Source organism: Candoia aspera, chromosome 3 (genome assembly GCF_035149785.1).
Source record: "Candoia aspera isolate rCanAsp1 chromosome 3, rCanAsp1.hap2, whole genome shotgun sequence".
NCBI classification, from domain to species: domain Eukaryota; kingdom Metazoa; phylum Chordata; class Lepidosauria; order Squamata; family Boidae; genus Candoia; species Candoia aspera.
In genome coordinates this window covers 43053078-43075913 of record NC_086155.1, presented here as the reverse complement: position 1 = coordinate 43075913, position 22836 = coordinate 43053078, and the positions used below count along the sequence as shown (strand labels likewise).

At 37.9% G+C, this 22836-nt stretch overlaps 1 protein-coding gene across 5 annotated transcripts in view; it reads left to right on the top strand.

Moving 5' to 3' along the window:
• PFKFB2 (6-phosphofructo-2-kinase/fructose-2,6-biphosphatase 2) overlaps positions 1 to 18225 on the top strand; it is a 39472-nt gene extending 21247 nt beyond the window's left edge. For 2 of the 5 annotated variants that reach the window (XM_063297462.1, XM_063297458.1), the window contains 3 exons: positions 103 to 173; positions 6987 to 7172; positions 14884 to 18225. In XM_063297462.1, coding sequence (XP_063153532.1) covers positions 103 to 173; positions 6987 to 7172; positions 14884 to 14907 — 281 coding nt within the window. In that variant the 3' untranslated portion in view covers positions 14908 to 18225. Of the gene's footprint in view, positions 1 to 102; positions 174 to 2004; positions 2140 to 6986; positions 7173 to 14883 lie in introns of those variants that run through there. The other 3 variants (XR_010067558.1, XM_063297461.1, XM_063297459.1) reach the window with 3 other exon arrangements.
• The last annotated feature ends 4611 nt before the right edge of the window (positions 18226 to 22836 follow it).

The window sequence follows — 22836 nt, the reverse complement described above, 5'->3', positions numbered from 1 at the left end:
CTTAATGTACATTGCTTTTAATTTCTCTGATGATATTATAATACTTTAGCTCCAAAAATGATGCCTCATTATAAAGTCCCTTACATTTTCAATTTTATGAAGGCTGTAAATTAGAAATGATATCTCTGAATGTTGAAGCTGTAGACACTCACCGGGACAAGCCATTCACAGCGGTATGTACTAAATTCTTTCTTCTTCTTCTAGAACTCCTCTGTCTTCTACTTATCTCTTCTATATTCCATTTCTCACCTAGTCATAGTCAATCTTAGGTAATTCTCAAGAAAGGGAAGACTAATGGGCACAGTATTGTATTTATAATGTGTTTTTCATTACTTCTGTTCTCCCCCAAATCTTTGGGAAAAGCAGGTTCTTATGAATACAGAAGGAAACCATAAAATAAATGTATAAAATTTATTTTATACTGATAAATGTTTGGGGACAGTTTGTGGACAGCTACATTGGGCAAACTAAATGCTCCACAAAATGCAGACTTAAAAAACATGAAAGCAATATTAGAAGAATCCGCCTTGGCTGAAGACTAGTCACAAGGGGCAAATTAGAAAAATAGATTCAGAGAATGTCAGCATTGTGGTACAATATAACAGATAATTCCCAGAATTATTAGAAAGGCAGTAGAAATCTATAAACATAATTTAAATATGGAAGAAGACTATCAGCTGTCACCTATGTTAACAATCAGTGAATGATTGAGGGCACTGCACTGCATTGAACATGGGCAGTTTATAAAGATACAACATCTGTGTCCAAGTTTAATGTCAGGTCTACTCTGAAGAACCATATAGCATCATTAGTAAAACATCCGCTTATATCCATTCTCTCGTGTGGAAGGATTTCTCTCATGTGAAATTACTCAGAAGTAATTTCACCAAGACTATTTCATTTATCAGCTAAAGTTGTCCAGCAAATGAAATGACAAGCTATAATAATAAAAGGAATCTAAGGGAAGAGAAAGGAATGGTAATTGCTTATGTCACCCTGTGTATATCTCTTGAGAAGTAAATAATACATTGCAATACAAATAGCCAGCCTGATTTTCTGCTTAAGTCCTGAGTTACAAACCTTGTACTACAGGTTTAAACAATTTCTCATCTTATTTCATTCAATAACCTGGCTACAAAGTTCAGCCGATCTTATGTAAAGATATTAAAGATATTTTTTTCTTTTTGCATGGACTCTTCTTCCAGTGAAGGAAAGGTTCTTGGGATCTGCTTAGACCTGCTTTCTGCATATAGGTAGTCCTCATTTAGTGACTGCTTTGTTTAGTGACTATAGTTACAACAGCGATGAAAGAGTAACTTTACAACCAATCCTCACATTTACGACCTTTGCAGGTCTGTAAAGCAAAGGAAAGCTGAAGTAAGATCATAAGCATAGTTATGGTTTCACTTAGAGACCACTCCACTTAACAACTGAGTTGCCAGTTCCTATTGTCACTAAACGAGGACTACCTATATTCTAGATCTGAGCCCAAGAGACTCCTAAGTGAAACTCAGTCTTGACATAAACTAAGTTACAGAGAGAAGGGGAGTTTGCTCAGCAAGGAGATAATAGGGGAAAGTGAAGAAGCAATATCAAAGCATCTTTTTTATAAAGAGTTGCTAGTGAAAAGAAAGCAGAAGAGGTATGGCTACATATCTGCTCATAGGGTGTTATGCAAAAATATTCTAAGTGAGAAGGGATTTCTCTGAGAAGGGACTGCTAAGGTTTTATTTGGTTTGGCAAATGTTAGGCTTGTGCAGAGCTTCAAAACAGTCCTTTGTGATGATGAAGGTTCATATGAAGCAACCTTCAAGATGCTGTCTGAAACAGTGGCCCTTCCTCCAAGAAAGAGCCATGTTGCTTCACTTCACATTAGGAGCCAAAAGAAGTGTCTGTGCATGTGCTATACTTGTACAGAAGTCTTTCTGACTCTTCTATTAATCTACTGGAAGCACCAGAAGAGGCTTCTGCACAGGGTCAACACATGGTAGAAACTTCTTTGAGTTACCAGAACTTCCACATGGGACCTTGTGGGGATGCAAAGTGCCTCAACAAAGGGAATTACAGGTGCTTTGTCAGTGAGAAGGACAGTCACTTCATCCAGGCTTGGCAAATATGTCATTTCACACACACAGTAAGGTAGAATATGCTTCATTTAGTTTTTGTTGTTGTGATGGTGCTTTCCAGAGATGCCTCTTCCCAGGCTCTGGTTTCACTTCTTCATATGCTTTGAGTTCTTGTCCAGGATTGCATCTCCTGGCAGCACTTATGAATTACGTTCCTATATGCCAGGTCAGAAATCCTGTAACATAGTATTTCTCTGGCTTTGTTTACATTATTATCAGCATGAACTCTTCTGTTTTTTGAGACAGATAGTGAAAGTTTAGAAAGACACAGTTGCTTTGACCCTCCCAGCAAATGTAATATTCTAACTTTTGCCAAAGCATGAGTACAGTACACAATATCAGGAGAGGGAAAAATAGATTCCAGCTTTAGGTTCATGACATTGCTCCTATTGTTACTAATAAGCATATCCTAAAATATTAATATTTATATCTTAATACTTCACTATTAAATATAGAAACAATATTGACATTCTGTTTAAACATAATTGCCTATTGTCTGGTCAGGCCTTTAAGAACCCATATACAGGCACCATCACAACAGTGATGTGTGGCTTGTTCAATGAACCAAAGTTAAAACAAACTGTGGCTTAGTGCAATGTGTAAATATATGGAGAGGAGGCTGTAACTTGGTGGTCAGAGAAAATCATTCTCAGATTCTTAGAGATACTTTTATTTAAATGAATGCCACCAATTTTTAAACTTGCAAATATGCATTTAAATTAACTCATGCAAATTGGCATCTCAAGTTTGTGCCTTGAATCTTTTTCAAGTAATTGGTAATGTCCTAGGTGGCGGCATTTATATGTCCTTGGTAGATTGTCAAAAAGCAAAATCAGTGCTGGTTAGTACTTGGATGGGACAGCAGGGAAATACCAGGCTGCAAGTTAAATAGCAATTTGAAGGGGAAAAAAATCCCGAAGAAGGCCAGAGCAACCCACTTCTATATCGTTGCCAGGAAAACAAAGTCCATACAGTCTCCAGTGGTCAAGGTCAACTGAAAGAAGATTCTTCCAGTTTAATACCCTTGGTTAGACATTCCCTTTCCCACACATTTTGTTTGTACATTTCAAGGCTTTAAACTCTGTCATATAATGTTATTTATAGAAAAAGAATAGCCTTGCATATTATCATAATCCAGGAGAAAGTCTGTTGACTTCAGAGTTAAACTGCAAAAATATGAAAACCACAACAATAATAACTTTAAAAGCTGGACTGAAATTTCTATTTTAAAAGCTGGACTGAAGTTTCTTAGTCATAAGATATATCCATGGAAAATATTTGTGTTCTTGTCAAAGAACCACTGGGGAAACTTCTTCTATCCATACTGTCATAGGGTGTGGAGGACTTAGTCATGCATCTTACCCAGTCAGAAATCTGGTGGACCAGAGGAAGCAGTAAAATATCACTTCAGTCTTCTAACATAGAAGTTATCTCTTCACAGTCTGCTAAAGTAGAGACTGGTACAAATTCTTATGTAATACCAGCATATTCTTGTCCTGTATTAGAAAAGAATCTAAAATAGGAGCCCTAAACGTCTCTGGTGTATGTGAACACCCATTCTACTGAGTTGAAGTGGGCATTGCATAACAATCTTATATCAGAAATTATATACAAAACAATGGTGTTGATGAGAAAGGTTTACACTGACAGAAGTGGGAAAAGGAAGATTCTCCTTCCTATCGGTAGTCCCCATGTACCTTTAAAATCTGCTCCAGCTATCTCCCAGCTCACAGAACAGCTGTTAATGGTACATAACAGAGGGAAAGAAAGAAATCTGCTGATGCATCCTTGAATTTCACCCAAAATCTTTGCATGTTGCTGGTATTACTTTATAATATAGCATGAAATACACATCCTGTAACAGTACTCTATCTCCAATTCCTTATCATTTCTCTGAACTGCACAAAAGCTGACTTGGAGCAAGAAAATGCTTCATGATAGCTTGTCAGGTATGATCATGAGAACAACCAGAGTAGCACATTCAGAAATATTTATGTTTTGTAACGCTGAAAGAACAACCCCTCTCCCCAGTTTTGCTCCTGCAGGAAAAGTAACGAATGGACATGACTTTGTTCACTATTTTAAAAACATATATTTCCACCCAAAGCACCATGTAACAACATTTAAAGCTGCTAAAATGATAAAATCCTATTAAAATTAGTTAAATGTCATGGTAAATAGGTACGTTTGGTGTAATGATGGGCCTGAAAGCTATTACTCAAAAGCTATTACTTGAAAGAGAGTTCCAAAAGCTACTTTTGAGAAGGCCCTGTCCATCATACCTGCCAAGCTATTTGCTTTTAAATGTAGGCAAGACCTTCAGCACTGATAGAGTGTAGGCAGATTAGTGCTGATGAAGGTGCACCTTCCAGTAACCTGGATCCAGACCATATAGTGCTTTAAGTACCAAAGCTGACAATGTAAGTTGTACCTGAAAGCATACTTGTGGCCAATACAAGTGATATAATATAGATACCACATAGTTCAAGTCCACTCTAAAAATGATCAAATGTGTACCAGTTGAAGTGTCTGAATGATCATTATAGTAATCCAGTGTCAATGCTACTAGAGCATGGATTATTGAAGCAAGATTCCAGTGGTGTCACAGTTGCCTTAGTTATGCAAATCAAACAGTTTATGTTTAAAACAAAAGCTGAAATCATACAATTTATGAGGAAAAATTATTTTCTAACTATTGAGACACTGTACAAGCAGCAGTTAATATTTAAGTTGCCTTTAGTCATGCTTAATGCTTTTTTTTCTGCTGCAGTCATTTATCAGAAACAACTTCCCCAGTCATTTTTTTTTCTGTGTTAAAAAAATGAATTTCTTGCTGAACGTCATGCTTTATTAGTTTGGGTTCTGTTGACAAAGACAGGATCTTTACTCAGTTTAATTGCAATGAAGATATAGGTAAAATAAGATGCTTTCTATTTTTTTTTAATATGCTGCTTCAGAATCTTTTAAATTAGGAACAGGGAAAGTTAGCGCCTTACTCTATGATGATTTCCCCTTTGGTTTACTGAAGAGGTGAGTAACTGTCACTTCTTTAAAATTCAGCTTCTGAAGGCCCTAGAGATTGTAGCAGTGACATTATCAGAAAAGGAAGGAAGGATTTGGAAAGGTTAAGTTGGCAGAACAGGAACCATTTTTAGCCAGGCAGAATGTTTATGTAAAAGAGGAAAAATATACCCTGCTCTCAAGGCTGGGGAAAGAATGATGAGAAATCCATTAACTCAAAAGGGCAGAGGAAAAGGCCTACTAGCTATGCAGTACACCTTTTTTTTTAATATGCTGTCACGTGAGACAGTTTTGTGGTTTTTATTGGTCTGGGCCTTGTGCTAGAGGCCTCAAGATTGCTTCCCCTTGGTGGGGTGGGTCTTATATAGTTTTAGATGTTACATTAGCTGCTGACCAGTAGGAGGCACTATGTGACTGGGCGAAGCTGGTCATGTAGCGCTTCCTACTGGTCAGTAGCTAATATGACATCTAAAGGCCTAACATTTAAACCCAGGGTTGACATATAATAGACTACAGGAATCTACTACAGGAATCAATATCTGTCATGAGTAAGGATGGCGAGCAGGGGACTCCCATCCAGACTGTTAAGCGCATGCGTAGCACTGAGGATTTGGGCAGCCATTCAAAGAGACACAGATCGGGACCGCCTTAACCTTTGGGGTTTATATGTCTGGGTTTTTCCCACACTTCTTCAGTTTGTTAGGATTCCTGTTATCTACAAGCAATAAAACATTAGAGACCAGTTCCTTGTCTCAGCGTGGTTCCTGGCTGTTAGGACAATATCTGCATATTATTACTTGTGCAGTAAATCAACTTACCTAGCCATACTGAGTCCGGGAAACCTCTGAGTGTGGGAATGTTGTTTCTAGAGAGTTGATATTTACTGCTGGATCTAGGATGAAGTTTGACGGGACTGTACTTTTTGCCCCAAGTATGCTTGGGGGAGGGTAAATAAAACATTGCTGTGTGATTCCTGTGAAAGGTGAAAGGTCCCCTGTGCAAGCCTGACCCTTTGGGGGGACGCCGCTTTTGCTATGTTTTCTTGGCAGACTATAGCGGGGTGGTTTGCCATTGCCTTCCCCAGTTGTCACCTTCCCCAGCAAGCTGGGTACTCATTTTACCGACCTCAGAAGGATGGAAGGATGAGTCGACCTGAGCCAGCTACCCAAGAATCCAGCTTCCGCTGGGATCGAACTTGGGTCGTGGGGGGAGTTTTCGGTTGCAATACTGCCACCTACCACTGTGCACCACACAAGGCTGTTGTGTGATTCCTATCAGAGGCTTAAAAATTAATTCTTATTTTGCTTCTTATTTGAATAAGAAGAAAAATCACATCATTGCATTTTGGTAGTGTGGCCTAAGGTGGTTCAGGAGCTGATAGATTGCTCATCTTTAGTGAAATACATGGCTAAATCAATTTGGCCCTTGAAGACATGGATAAAATTGGATTGTATCCAATGGTGGCTCATGCACCAAATCTTTGCATATTCCTTTTGCCTCCTGCAGTCACCTGTTGCTATTCCTTCAGATCAGCTATCTGGGGCTGGGCATGGGGAATGCAGTGGATAATGGGGTGAGCTCAGCAAAACTCCACTGCCTTACCTCGCTCAAGCAGAGGTATTTCCTGCTCATATATCAGCACTGTTGGATACTACTCATATTCACATTTCTTAGATGTCCTAGCAAGCAGCATTTTAACTATCATCTTGTGTATTGTGGGGGGTGGGCTGTGGGGGAAGAGAGCTGGATGGATAGCCTGGTATCAGAAACAGTCAGTGGCACTGATTTTGCTTTGTGGCTCAGTTTCTCATTCTTATGGTATCCTCCATTTTCAATCAGAATAACCTTCCAAAGAGCCAAACCCCTGTAAGGATGAGAAGGAACAGCTTTACACCACTAGCCAGTCCGGACACAGTAAAACGTCCTCGCAATTACAGTGTTGGGAGCAAGCCTCTCAATCCGGCAGAATCCCTGCTGTTCCTGGAGGCTCAAGATCAACAAAAGCTTCAAGACAGTGTTCAGGCGGTAATATCCTAAATCTCTACTCCAATTCATACCACTACCAAAGCAAACAAGAAAAAGAAAGGCAACTGTTGAAAGCTACTAAAAGATGGAGCAGCTGACTATAAATCATGCAACAAAATTAGGGGATTTCCAGTCCAAGTCACTTGAAGTCTACAAAGTTAGAGAAAGCTGGACTGAAGCTGCTACGATAGGCTAGGCTCCAGTGAACAGATATGTGATTATCTATCTATCTATCTATCTATCTATCTATCTATCTATCTATCTATCTATCATCTCCAAAGGCATGCTGCCAATATCCCTTTCTAGCTGCATCTGTACATCAGATGGATGTTCTTCTGGAAGCCTTTTTATAGTGTAACTTAATAAAGTGTGATTTTGTAAGAGGGAATAGATGTTAAAAAGTTGATATAGAGGAATGAATGGGGCTGGGGCTGTTTTTATTTGGAAAAAGGCTATTTTCCTTTTTTAAATTTTTCAGCCTTGAGGATTACTGTTGAGGATCACTCTTTTGTAAGAATTTAAGTTTGGCAGTAAATATAACAATAGTAAGAATTATGATTATTCTTATTATTTTTCCCAGTTACTTTTCTCCTTCTTCATTTTTAAATCAAAGAGAAAATGTGTTAAAGTGAATCTGTGATTGAGTGCGTTGGGTCAATACATAATACCTAAGTAGGGCATTCTGCACAATATGAAATACACTGAATGTTGCCAAAACAGCATTTTGCAGTCATTCTGGGTGTAAGGGGATGGTTTTCATTCTCTTTCCATATGCTATTCTCCTTTTTTGGCTTGTTCTGTCTTCCCTGAACTGAAGTGTGAGCTTCTCCTGTGCTATTTTCTTTCTTTGCAGCTTCAGATGGGAAGTCCTTGCGTGTGAGTATCCTTGAGAACAGCTTGCATGTCTTATATGTTTTTGATTAATAGCCATTTTCCAAAAGACAAATAGTTGTCTTTTTAGAAGAGAAAAGTACATAAAGAGAAAGTATCAAAGTATCTTACTGAAAATTAAAATCTATTTTGGATGGGTGAAATATGGTATGATCATAGATAACATTTATTTCACATGAGTGTGATTAATCAGATACAACAAAAAAAGATCAAATGTAACTCTATCTTTGTTGTCTATTCTGAGCACATGTGAAGGACATGCTACTGTAAATGTTTCCAGTCAGCTAATGTGAATCAATGCAGTACCATCTTACTCACATTACACACGACTCCTAAAGAACAGCTGCTGGTTTTCATGAGGTTAAGTGTGTTGGCAGGAGCCAAGGTAGTTACCATTTTCCACATAATACTAGCCAGCATTTGATACCAACATGGACTGAGACATCGTTCACATAACCAACCAATTGCTTTGCCATGTCATGCAAGCGTACCCTCTCTCCTTTGAAGACCACCTTGCACATTCCTTTCTGTATATACCATTCATATTTTTATTTGCAAGAGTAAAGCCTAAATGCAGCAAATAAGCATTTGCAAATCTATATACTGTATTTTCAAGGAAGGAAAAGGAAAGAAGATGACCTTGAATTGAAAATAATCCATTCCGAAGGGGAGAGTGGATATTAAAGAAAAAAATTATTAAAAGTTAAAGTATTTCCAAAACAGGGCAGGGCCAGAAGGAAAAAAACAACATTAATTGGATCAATTGGATAAATAACAACTGATTGAAATTAGTTGCCTATAAAATTCAATACCCTTTTATAAAATTGATCCCCATCTGTTCTTTCTTGCACAAATCAGTCTCCTACACAGAAAATTAGACACATACACACACACTCCCCTCCCTCCTTTCAGAAGAAGCAAAAAAGAATTTTAAAAAATAGGAAAGAAATAAGGGGAGGAAAGCAATATTGCACAGAGAAGGGAAGGGAAGGGAAGAGAAAGTTGGATGGGGACTGGGTGGAGATAAGGTGAGAAGATGACAAACTGGCAAGGAAGAAAAGATAAAAAGTTTAGTGTTACAAAACAAGCTAATATTTAGAAATGCATGGGTGAGTCAGGTGAGGCTCACAGCATCCTTATCAGCTCTCTCAGCATCAACTCCTACTTAGTTATTCAATAACATTTTCTGTTCTCAGCAAATGGAAGAAGCACCCTCCCCTCACACCCATTTCTATGTAACTATCAGGGAGGGATCCTCCCAATTTGACAAATAAAGTATAAAATAAAATGTATAAATCAACAACAGCCAATTAGGCAGTTTAAAAAATCTAATTTAGAGTTGTCTACTGCATTTAGTAGCAACTCTCTAACCACTCACAGAATTTTCCAAGTCCTTCTGCCTCTGATTATTCTCAACTAGAGACACCATGTATTGAGAGCATTATAAAAGCAAACCCTGCCCTGTTTTTATAGATCCCATATACAAACACATACCAGAAAGTAAACTCATTTGTGGGTTCTATGACAGAGTCATAAAAAACAGGATTCACAATTATTTCCGGGCAACTTTTGCTTTGCCATCAAGTCTAGATAATGATAAATTAAAAACTGAACACTTCGATACAGACCAGTGTTTCACAACCTCAGCAACTTTAAGATGTGTGGACTTCAACTCCCAGAATTCCCCAACCAGCATGCCAGGGAATTCTGGAAATTGGCATGCTGACTGGGGAATTCTTGGAGTTAAAGTCCTAACACTGATACAGACAACTTCTAAATGTTGATGCCTGCTTTGGCACAGATTTTGAGAATCAGTTTATAAAAAAATTGTCAAGTTTCTCTTCCCTGCCAATGCATTCTTGGAAAATTAAGCTGCCTGTACCAGGAAATTGTTGAGATTATTAGTAAGAGGAGTAAAGTAATCACATTCCAGTTCCAGGACAAAGAAGGTCAGAACAGTAAAAGTTATTGCTCAGAAAAAAAACATTTCAGGAGTGGCCTGGCACCTGTGAATTCTCAGTCACTATATATTGTTTAGTCTTCAGTTTTCACTTACATTTCTGTAGTGCTTATGTTTTTGTCATTTTAGCCAGTTTATAAAGAAAATGAATCAATTAAAAGCAACTGAAACAATGCTAAAGTAGTTTTAAAAAGCAACTAGAATTAAATAGTTCTAAAAAGCAGTTAGAACATCAGCTAAAAGCCTACCTGTTTCTTAAAAACAGCAAGTTTGTTAGATTTTTTAGCTCAGCTGGAAATGTGTCCCAAAGCTCCAATGCAGCTGTCCTGGAGTTACAAATTCCCACCTGAGCATCTCCTTTCAAGGGAGTGCTGAATAAAAAAATTATTCTTTGCCCATATGAACAAACAACTCCTATCAGAAACTACCACATCTACATCTAAATTAATTTGGATGTTTCAAGCACATACAGGTTATCTTGATAGCTTTGTCATTCTTTTAAAGAAGTGTATTTGACTTGATACAACTGATTGGATGCTGCTGCTGCTTTATATATATATATATATATATATATATATATATATATATATATACATACACACACATACATACATACATACATACATACACACACATACACACACACACATACATACACATACACACACACATACATACACACACACACATATATACACACACATACATATACACACATACATGCACACACACACACACATGACATGCCTTAAACCAATGCTAACTAGGTGAGTGCCGCATGTACTTTGCCAGTTGTCCCAGAGAAGCAGAAATGGAAGGGTTGGAAAATCCTGTGCGGTTTCTTTTTCACCCAGTAATGAGAGAGGTTATGTCAATGGTTTGTTATTCCCCTTTCTATAGGGAGAAATCAGATGCGATCCCCTGTGAGCCCCTGGTATCTGTCTCCACTCCCAAGTGAGACTGACGGTGAAAGAAGCAGTTGCTCCAAACCTGGGTTCAGAGTGGCCAGCCGGTTATGCTTCATTCTTTGTTTCGCAATGACGCCTCCTTCCCTTCGCTGGCAAATTTGTCTTGATATGCTAGCTTTCACGTGCTGTTCCATGAAACTGTGTATATATGTGAATGTGACTTTTTGTTTGTTGATGTTATGTTTGCTTTGTTTGTGACGTTTTGTATGTCGAGTGAAGAAGCTTTCATTTTTTATATAGAGCTGATAGTGAATACTGCCTGGTAAACATCTGTCAGGAATGCTTTGAGTTTTACAGATGGATGACAGTTAATTTATTGTAGTCACAGGCTCTTTGCAGATGCAATTCAATCATCTTGGAATGCAGAAGTATTTTTAATTATTTGTCCCTGTTGAGAAATGTACGTTGGGATATGCTTTGGATATTTGGTACTAGACCCATGCTTCGCCTTAAATGGAAACACTCTAAAGCTAATTTGAAAATCATTTTCCTGCACAGTTTGCTTTTATTATTTACCTGGAACATTCGTTTTGTCCATGACTTTCTTGAGATTATTTTCATATATTTCCCAGACACAAGCGCTTACATTTTACAGATAGGGTTTTTTTATACCACCACAAATTAAACTGCTGCTGTCTGTTGTTAATTTATTCTTGTACTACAGAAGTTTTCATGCAGAAGTTAGAGATGGAAAGGGAAATAATTGCTACAATTTATATACAACATTAAGAATGGATGCTAGAACATTGTGAATGAAATAGTAGATGTTCAACTGTGGCCCAATTACAGAAACAGTCAGTCTGAACATGTAGTGTGATATTGCTTGACTGAACTGATTTTCAGATTTGAAAGGAGAGAACCTCTATAGATGCTAATTAAGGGTAGATCAGTCTAGAACAGCAGCCTTAAACATTAGCCAACCATAGAAGGACCCAACTTCAACTTAAACTGCCACCAACCCAGATTTTGTTTTCTCATCATGTAAGATTCTCTTTCCTTTCTTTCTATCTCCCTTTCTCCTTTTCTGTCCCACTTTTCTCTTTCTCTCTCCTGTATTCCTTCACTTCTAAATAGGAAACATCCTAAACAAAACATCAAAAATGGTGTCCTATTTCTACAATTACTTACAACCTTCTACTTGAACTCCAATAGTCCAGAAGACAGTAAAAATGGCACTGTTTTATGACAAGGTTGAGTCACTTGGATTCCCCTTTAATATGTTTATCCCAAATACAAAGAAGTTCAGGTAGTTTATTTCAGTAAACTGTTTCCTAGCATTTATACGATCTTTGTTCTCTTTTCTCCTTTTCTGCATAATGTCCCCTAGGAATTTAAGATTCTACTTTGAATAGTTCTGGGAAGTATGAATTTGGAGCTTGGTGAATCCATGGAGAATCACTTAAACATTTTTAATCATGTTTATTCATCTGTCAGTTTATAGAAAGCATTTCAATGGGCTTCTTGGGCCAAATGATTGTGATTCAAATTAGAGGGCAATGTGTCTTGCTTTCTTTCACTCTCTAATGGTAGACTTGAAAAAAAAAAGACTATAGCAAGCATCTTATGATTTATGTATTTCTAATTATTTATTTGTACAACTAGAAGCAATATTTCCATATAGTTCCTTATTTTTTCAATAATTAAAATTAGATAGTTATTTTCTATCACACACACACACAAATATATATGTATGAATGTTTTGCATATTATCACTTTCTTATGTCACATAAGAAAGCGATGAGAACTTTTTGGAGGTCTTCCACCTACATAAGTTTAATTGTAGGTCACACATATTTTCCAGTCCCAGAAAAAGGATACCATTCTTACTAGACCTATGCAAAATATTCAGAATGGGCACTCTGCAAAGCATGGGGGTGTGAACAGAGCAACCCTCCTCAAAGCATTAAAGCACCTGCATCCTCTGAAAGGCTTGGCGTAGCTGTTCTGACAGTTCTGTATCTGTGTGCATGCAGAGACAACACTTCTGCTGAGACTGTCACTGGATCAGAAGGTTCTTCCAAACTCACCACTTGAAGCATTGACGTTTGGCATCCTCTTAAAAGTGTGGCTGGTTCAAAGGTCTTACCATGTTGTCTGAGCATGCAGGTGTGCATACACTGCTGAGGTTTCTACCTGTGAAGCTTCACTTTGGTGAAGCAAAGTGGCATTCATCCTAGAATGAAGTATCTGTTCATACCATGCATGTTCCGACAACATAGGAAGAGTAGCCTTACTTAAAGTAGCCTTACTGAACTTTTGAGAGGACATAATGATTTGAGTATCACCCCTCTGGATGGTTTTGTACAGCCCTAATGGTTATATCCCATTTTGATCTGTTATGTGAGAATCCAAATGCTAACTATATTAATTGTAGCTGAAATGAAGCACAAGATAACTGTGAAGTCCTTTGAACCAGTTTGTGTGGTGTGCCTTTAGAACAACAGCCATATTTAGACTGATGGGTAGAAGCTGCTATTTATATTACAATAGCTGTGTTTCATTTTTCTAAATACTACTGTAGTTTGCTCAAAGCAAGAATGTGTTGCTCCGTTAATCTATGAAAGATGTATTCTGGTTTAGTAAAGTAGCTGTTTCTTTTGAGAATTGTTATTTTTAATGGATATTACAAATCTATTATAACTAAGCATTGGGATCACAGATATTGCTTTCAAATATCTAGAAAGAAGAATGTAAAGGATGTAAATCCATGATGTCTAAAATGAATGTCCAGAATTAAAAAAAAACATAATAAGCCCTTTAATAAGCCCTTTGTACATGCTTGTATTTCATATATGAAGCCCCATTTTCTTCATAATCCAAAAGAGATTTATGCAGGATTTGAGATTAGAAAGTAAAATAGCATATGGCTTATGTTCAGATGTGTTTCAGTTTGGGGAACTGTAGGCCCAATTCATGTACTTGTGTAAAGACCTTCACACTGCTGCATAACTTTGTGGCAGATAAAACTATTATAGTTTTTTTATGGCTAGTTGAATTTGAAATGTGTGAAGCCTGAATAGAATTATTCTGTGGAAAGATAATGATATTGCAATGGGTGCAGGGATATTAGAAGGATAAACCATATAGCTCCCTGAATGCAGTATGTTCTGTCTTGAATTCAGTAGGAATAGTCTTTAGTCTGCTCTTTCTCAAGCTGGAAAAATGGTTGTCAGGGCCCATCAAAGATATTTTGCTGCCTGAAACAAAGAATAAATGAGTGCCCTTCCCGTCTTCAATGTTCAAAGCCAACTGATGACAAAATACCCTCTATCATACATGAAGGTTGCAGGGCAGTTTGGAGGCTACAGGCAAGCTATAAGCCAACAACTACTTGCTGTTCCCTTTTCCACAACAACTTGGTGCTGGAGACAGCAATCACACTCCAGCTAATCAAAGGGTTGACCTTGATGACTGCAAGATGCTTTTATGTGCCACTGCAGTAATAGGATCTATAAAACTGGCATATTAAAAAAAACACATTCTGTGTTACTCCAACTTAGTTATAATGGAAATTTTTGGGGGAAAAGAGAGACATGTTTCAAGTCCCAGATAATTACAGGCCTGGCTCCATTAGAATAAAATGGCACGAGGAAAAAGAACATGTGTACAAGAGGTACAGCAGATATGCAGGAGAGAGGAGAAATCCATAAGTAGCTGAATATATAAGAATGGAAATGTCCACATGACCCAGCCTCTTCTTGTCTTTTAAAGAACAGTTTTTAATGTTTTGAGACTGCTGTTTTAAATTTAACAATGTAATGCAATATAACATCACATGTAATCAGTGATTAACTTAGATTTAAAAGAAAATGAGAAGCATGGTTCCTAATGAGATTGCTTCAGATATAAGTTTTCATTCTTCTAATTTTCATATTTGGTTTCTCCTTTCTAGAAAAAAGCTGGCTTAGCAATGTAGAAGTATTCCATTTGTGTCATAGAAAAACTTCATGGATGTCTCTGAAAAAATTCACCTTCAACTGGAACCACTTGAAAGGTTGTTTGATGAAGCTGCTGCTGTCTCAGGGGCTTTAAAGCATGGTGGATTGCCTCATTTTCTGGACTTCTCTAGTGTCTCTGGAAATGGAGTAGTGAACACTTTCTTTATAATAGATATTATATGAACATTTGAACTTAGAAGAAACTTGCTTTAAAGCTCTTAAGGCCTAATGATGCACTTGTTGGATGTCTATAAATCATATCTTTCTGAAACTTAAAACACATCTACATTCACATTATGAACCAATTTCATACCTATTTAACTGTCATGGCTCCCAACTAAAAACCATAAGAAATAACGTTCTTGTAAAATGTTTGTAGAAAAGCCATAACAGCTAAATTACATTCAAATGGGTTGAGATTTGTTGTACGGATGTGACCCATAAGAAGTTGGGATTTATTGCCTCTCTAATACACATATACAAATCTGATTTTGTTTCTTTCTTCATTTAACTATTTTATGCAAATTGCACTGTGTGACCTAACAGAGTTCTTCCTTATAGAAAAATAACTGCATAAGAGCCTATAGTACTTCTCAAATATGTCTTAGCTAATTCAAAGGAAACTTTTTCTTAGTCTTCTGACTTGAATTTATACTGTTATACTGGCAGTAGCATTCATCCTGGGCACAAATTTACAATCAAGAATCTATACAGAACATTTTGTTGAACAGGTAGTGACACGAATGTCCATTTAAATCCCCTTAAATGTGGCCCACAGTCTTAGGAGGCTGTCTGTCTCGGTTCGGCAGGAGCTATGAAGCGGTTTCTTTCTTTCAAGGGTATTTAATCTTGAATTCTAGTCTTCAATCGTTCTTCAGTGGCTATCTCAGGTACTCATCCTCATTGTGGGATTTGATGAACATTGAGTTTTTAAATGCACATTCCAGGGTATAAACGTCTTAGCCAAAATGATAGCAATAAGGTCTCCAATAGCAAAGGCAAAATCAGTTTGGCTTTGCTATTTCCTTACTCATTTCAGGAGAAAAGCCAAAAGTCAACAAATACTAGAAGCAGATTAGACCATTGCTTGCTAACCATTCTGAAACAACTACCTTCCCATTTTGATAGGGATAATTCTAAGTAAAATGTGCCATTGATGTAAGGATGTAAGGCAATTATTAATAATAATTATTCCTTCTAATGTATAATAAACGTAGCAGAAGCACACCAGTCAGGCATATCATAGTATTTTTCCAAAAGTGCCATCTATATGAACTAATTGGAATTGTTAATGTTGTAATGTTAATGTGTATAAATCCAAATTAGGAAAATCTGGGTTTCTAGAAAGTCTGCTTGCCATATTTTAAAGGTGTTTTTTCTCTCTCTTAAGATAATTGCTGCTCTGTACTTCATGATCCTTACCTCTTTGCTGAAAGGGGTGTTATGGCCAACCACGTTGGCAGTGGAGGGGGGTCAAAATCTACAAGATGGCGGCTGTGGTGTCATGACTGAAGCCACATTCCTTCTGTATCTGTGACAGTAAATTGTGAAGCTGTGCCCACTATCTTGCCAATTTTGACTTCCCCATGGACCTATATGGCAGTGGCCAAACTAGCCATGACATTAAATGTCTGTTTGCTTTTGCTTTTGCAAATTCTTTCAAACCTAAGTCTACAATTTGCATTTTAAAAGCTCACATGAAACGCTAAGATACATTTGATATCAGAACTGAGTTCTGTGCTTGATGCACAATAATTAATTATTGACCTTGGAAAGATCTTTAAAGCATAACTTCTATCCTCCAGTTTTGGTCTCTAACGTTTAAAGTTTGCCTTATTTCTGGTAGAAGGCATCTTGTATTTTAAATAATTTGGGCATGCAAAAATAACACAAAACCCACTGTGCACTTTTCCCTCTGAATCTTGAATAGAAATAGCACATCAAGTAAGTTAAAGTAGTATGTTTGAAAGATTTATATAACTGGATATATATCTTTTTGTTCATTAAGACCATATTAAAAACAAGTTAGTGGCAGTGTTTTGAATTACTTCTGTTTGCAAATGAGGCAGGAGATTTCTAAGCAGAGCAAAATATGAATAAAAGGAATCAATTCCCCCCTAAATGTGGTATAGTAACGTTACCTTGTCAGTGGTGACTTTTCCCTTTTCTTCTTTTTTAAATTTAAAAATGCATCCCTCTCATACTTGGTGGAGCGATTTTTCCACATTTTCTTTATTCTTACAATGATTACCTCCAAATGCATGTGTGGAGCTTTCTTTCATCTAGTTTTTTTTCCTTCTGACAGAGAACACATAATCATAAATAGGTAGGTGACCATTGTGCAATCATATGATCATTGTTAGAAGGGAATAGGTGGAGGAAGAACCCTCACCCTACTCTCATTGTTGACTAGGAGCTTTAAAAAAAATAAAATGGGGAAAAAACCACACTCCTCCCAAATTTATCCCAGGAACTGGTGCAGTCCATGTGAAAGAGGCAGGGGAAAAATTGCCTCTTTTGCAGGGACTAGTGACTCCTATGAATGCCAGAGTTTCAATTTGATTGGCACTGGCTTATGCAGGCAATTCTAGCCATTATTACTCAGAAGTAAGTACCATAGTCATAGGATTTTAACCTCGGTGTTACAATTTCAGCGTAAAGGGTAAAATTAGAGTAGCCTGCAAAATAAAGACATTACCAGGACATTTCATTTAGTGCACCAGTGCCACATTCCAGTATTATTTTATCTAAATGCATAGTACGGATTAATTTTAAAAAATCTGCACATACTGTACCTCTTTAATACAGATACGCACAACAGACCAATAAATATTTTGCACAAGTAATGAAAATGTTTCTCAGAGTGAACCCCTGATTATATCAAGAGATAAATAATATATATTTTTATGCTAGGACATAATGTAACTTGGGCAATGTTGTCACCTTAATTGATAATAATTGTTTCTCTAATACTAGCATTTGTACATGAAAGAAAGGTTCTGAATCTAAACTGATTGAACCTGTCAACATCCTAAGCCACCAAGAGCCTGTGATAGCCAAGATGCTTTCTGGTCAGGGAGATATGATTTCTTTTTTAAGTGTGTATAACTTAAAGTGATGTAAGTGATATACTGTTGCCTTAAGCTGAGAATGGGTTAGAAATATATGTGTATTTCTATTTTGAAGCATACCCATTTGTAATTAATGTTTTAAGTACAATACTGTGCTAATTGTAGTTCTTCACAATAGTATTCATGCTCAGTGCCTATATAATAAATTATGATGATGCTTAATAATCATGTGGTGTATACATATTACCATGCCTCATCATCCTTTCACACAATTTACTTTTTACAAAGCCCTTGTAGACTCTGTGTTAATATGAGAATGAATAGATTCTAATATACCTCCACATGTCATAGTTGAACAAGAGTTGATATATAGCTTAGTCTGAAATCAAGGCACGGTTCAGAAATTCCTAATCTGTCTCTCCTTATGCAAAAGACTAGCCAAGACTAGATACAAAACATACAAGCTCTTTGCTGTCACAATCAAATAGCATATTGAATCTATTGAGGCTTCACTCTGTTTAGTGCCGGAATAGAGAATAATTCATTTCTACTACAGGAATAATTATTTAATTGATTGATTGATCAACTTATATGGCTACCCAATTCTTAAATTAAGATTCTGAGTGGCTTACTTAAGTTATCATCTAGAGAAGCTGTCAGTCCACTGCCCCTGATGCAGTTAGAATGATATTTTCCAGAATTTCCAGCCAGTGTGACCAAATCTATCTTGAATCTATCTACCTTTATTAGTTCAACTCAAAATACACAAGATTTTGAGATCTTAAGATCTCTTCATCAGGCAACTACAAAAGTCTATAGTGCCAGAGCAGTTTAGTCAAGGGACAAAGGTAAAACTGACATACAGCAATCTTAGCAAAGGTTGAGACTTAGCAGACCACTATGAAGGACCTGGAGTATAGGATGGGGAAATAGGAGAAGATTAAATCATAGTTTCTAATGTTGAAGTAGTTCCAGCTGTTCAACTTGGAGGAATCTGGTTGAGGCACCCGAGGAACCATTTTGTCCTTTGATTTAGTTATTTATTTAACTGTTTATGCAACGATCTACTTCCAAGGAATCAGGGTGGCTTACCATACAGTAAGAGTAAAACCTGAACAATCAGTAAGGAAAGATCAATGCCTTTAATGAGTTATAATGGCAGCCCAGGTCAACCATCCATACCAAAACCTCATAAAAATAAAATGGTTTCAATTGCCTTATGAAAGTCGAGTAAAGGGAGGGCAAGTATGGGGGCTGCTACCAAGAAGACACATTTGGTCTCCTCCTCCTTCCATCAAACAAGGCAAATGGTGACCTCAGCAGTTTCTCCTGGGATGAGTCTACAGCACAAGCTGAATCTGAGTAGGTGAGAGAATCCTATCAGTACACTGGTGTTGAGCCATGTAGGCCTTTATAGATTAAAAGCAGCATCTTAAATTGGATCCAGAAGTCTATCAGCAGTCAATGCAGCAACTGAAGCACTGGTGTGATGCTGTTACATTGTCTCACTGTTAGTAGATGGCCACTGAATTTAGCACTAAGTGTAGCTTCCAAATTGTTCTTAAGAGCAGCCTCAGGTAAAGTGCATTGCAGTTGTTTAAATGTTAGATGATGAAGACATGACTCACTGTCATAAGAGTGACCTGGTTTGAAAGACTTGCAACTGGCTCAATGGCCAGTGGTGCCTGCTGGCAAAGACCCTCCTAGATATAACCTCCACCTGATACTCAGGAAGGAACCATGAGTTTTGGATAATCGTTAAGTTGTGGATCTGCTTCCTTAAGGAAAGAGCAACCATAACCAGAGCAAGCCTCAGAACTGGATCAAGCCAGATCAATTACCCATGAAAAGCAGCTCCATAAGGCAGGGATTTAATCTCAGCTTATTTTGTTCCATACAGATTTTCATAGCTTCCAGGCACTGGGTCAGGACCTCCATAGCATCTCTGGCTTGGCAATAGCGTATAGAGGATACTCATCCTGAACTGAAAGATAACCTTCCCCAGCAGTGTCATGTTGATGTTGAATTCCTGTGGCAACCTATATTAGAATCACTTCCTGCATCCACACCAACTGGAACTTGCAACTTAGGAAAGAGTGGAATCATGTAAAAACATGTTCCCAACACCCAGTCCTTACAGATAGTCCAGAAGAATAGCATAGTTGATGGTATCAAACATTGCTGAGGGATCAGAAGTGGGGCATTCCTACTGTCTGGGTTGCAACGTAAGTCATCAATCAAAGAGACCAGTGCTGTTTCTATCCCATGATCAGGAATGAAATATATATATACTATCATATCCCTTCTTCAGCAAGGCATCAGTGCCTTTCCTGTCCTAGGCTTCTAAATAGAAAATGCTGACTCAACTGCAGAAGATAGAACTGTAGTTTTTGAAACTCACTTAAGTTTTGTTGAGTATTTGGGGGAGTGTGAATCTGTCTATCCTACACAACACACTGGTGGAAGCAGGTGGGGGGATGAAAATGCTGAGATCATGTTAACCAATATGGTAACAGAAATAAAAGTATCCTTAACTGTCTTTATGGCAGCTGGGTAGCTTGCCAAGAACAAGTTCACCTATAATTATACCATCACTAGTGGCTGATCAAAATTTTCTGATTTGCTGATCAGAAAATCCCCCACAATTGTAAGGAGAGACTGGGACCAGCATATGATTATTTATTTATTTATTTTATTTTATTTATCCAATTTGTCCCTGCCCATCTCCTCCCTTTGGGGACTCTGGGTGGTTTACAGTAATCAGTTAAAACGACAATTATAAAATCCACAGATTGACTACATCCTTTGCAGCCAAAGGTGGCAGACATCTGTACAGTTGGTAAAAACAAGACCTGGAGCTGACTGTAGTTCAGATCACGAACTTCTTACTGCACAATTTAGGATCAGACTAAAGAGATTAGGGAAGACCCACAGATCAGCTAGATATGAGCTCACTAATATTCCTAAGGAATATGCAGTGGAGGTGAAGAATCGATTTAAGGGACTGGACTTAGTAGATAGGGTCCCGGAAGAACTCTGGACAGAAGTTGGCAGCATTGTTCAGGAGGTGGCAACAAAATACATCCCAAAGAAAGAGAAAACCAAGAAAGCAAAGTGGCTGTCTGCTGAGACACTAGAAGTAGCCCAAGAAAGAATGAAAGCAAAAGGCAACAGTGATAGGGGGAGACATGCCCAATTAAATGCAAAATTCCCCCATATCTCCCTGACCAGAAGAGATAAGGAATTATTTTTAAACGAGCAATGCGCGGAAGTGGAAGAAGACAACAGAATAGGAAGGACAAGAGACCTCTTCCAGAAAATTAGAAACATCGGAGGTAAATTCCAGGCAAAAATGGGTATGATCAAAAACAAAGATGGCAAGGACCTAACAGAAGAAGAAGAGATCAAGAAAAGGTGGCAAGAATATACAGAAGACCTGTATAGGAAGGATAACAATATCGGGGATAGCTTTGACGGTGTGGTCAGTGAGCTAGAGCCAGACATCCTGAAGAGTGAGGTTGAATGGGCCTTAAGAAGCATTGCTAATAACAAGGCAGCAGGAGATGACGGCATCCCAGCTGAACTGTTCAAAATCTTGCAAGATCAAGGTAATGCACGCTATATGCCAGCAAATTTGGAAAACACAAGAATGGCCATCAGATTGGAAAAATCAACTTATATCCCCATACCAAAAAAGGGGAACACTAAAGAATGTTCAAACTATCGAACAGTGGCACTCATCTCACATGCCAGTAAGGTAATGCTCAAGATCCTGCAAGGTAGACTTCAGCAGTTCATGGAGCGAGAATTGCCAGATGTACAAGCTGGGTTTAGAAAAGGCAGAGGAACTAGAGACCAAATTGCCAATATCCGCTGGATAATGGAAAAAGCCAGGGAGTTTCAGAAAAACATCTATTTCTGTTTTATTGACTATTCTAAAGCCTTTGACTGTATGGACCATAACAAATTGTGGCAAGTTCTTAGTGGTATGGGGATACCAAGTCATCTTGTCTGCCTCCTGAAGAATCTGTATAACGACCAAGTAGCAACAGTAAGAACAGACCACGGAACAACAGACTGGTTTAAGATTGGGAAATGAGTATGGCAGGGCTGTATACTCTCACCCTACCTATTCAACTTGTACGCAGAACACATCATGCGACATGCTGGGCTTGAGGAATCCAAGGCTGGAGTTAAAATCTCTGGAAGAAACATTAACTATCTCAGATATGCAGATGATACCACTTTGATGGCTGAAAGTGAAGAGAAACTGAGGAGCCTTATGATAAAGGTGAAAGAAGAAAGTGCAAAAGCTGGCTTGCAGCTAAACCTCAAAAAAACCAAGATTATGGCAACCAGCTTGATCGATAACTGGCAAATAGAGGGAGAAAATGTAGAAGCAGTGAAAGACTTTGTATTCCTAGGTGCAAAGATTACTGCAGATGCTGACTGCAGTCAGGAAATCAGAAGACGCTTAATCCTTGGGAGAAGAGCAATGACAAATCTCGATAAAATAGTTAAGAGCAGAGACATCACACTGACAACAAAGGCCGGCATAGTTAAAGCAATGGTGTTCCCCGTAGTAACATGTGGCTGCGAGAGCTGGACCATAAGGAAGGCTGAGAGAAGGAAGATCGATGCTTTTGAACTGTGGTGTTGGAGGAAAATTCTGAGAGTGCCTTGGACTGCAAGAAGATCAAACCAGTCCATCCTCCAGGAAATAAAGCCAGACTGCTCACTTGAGGGAATGATATTAAAGGCAAAACTGAAATACTTTGGCCACATAATGAGAAGGCAGGACACCCTGGAGAAGATGCTGATGCTAGGGAGAGTGGA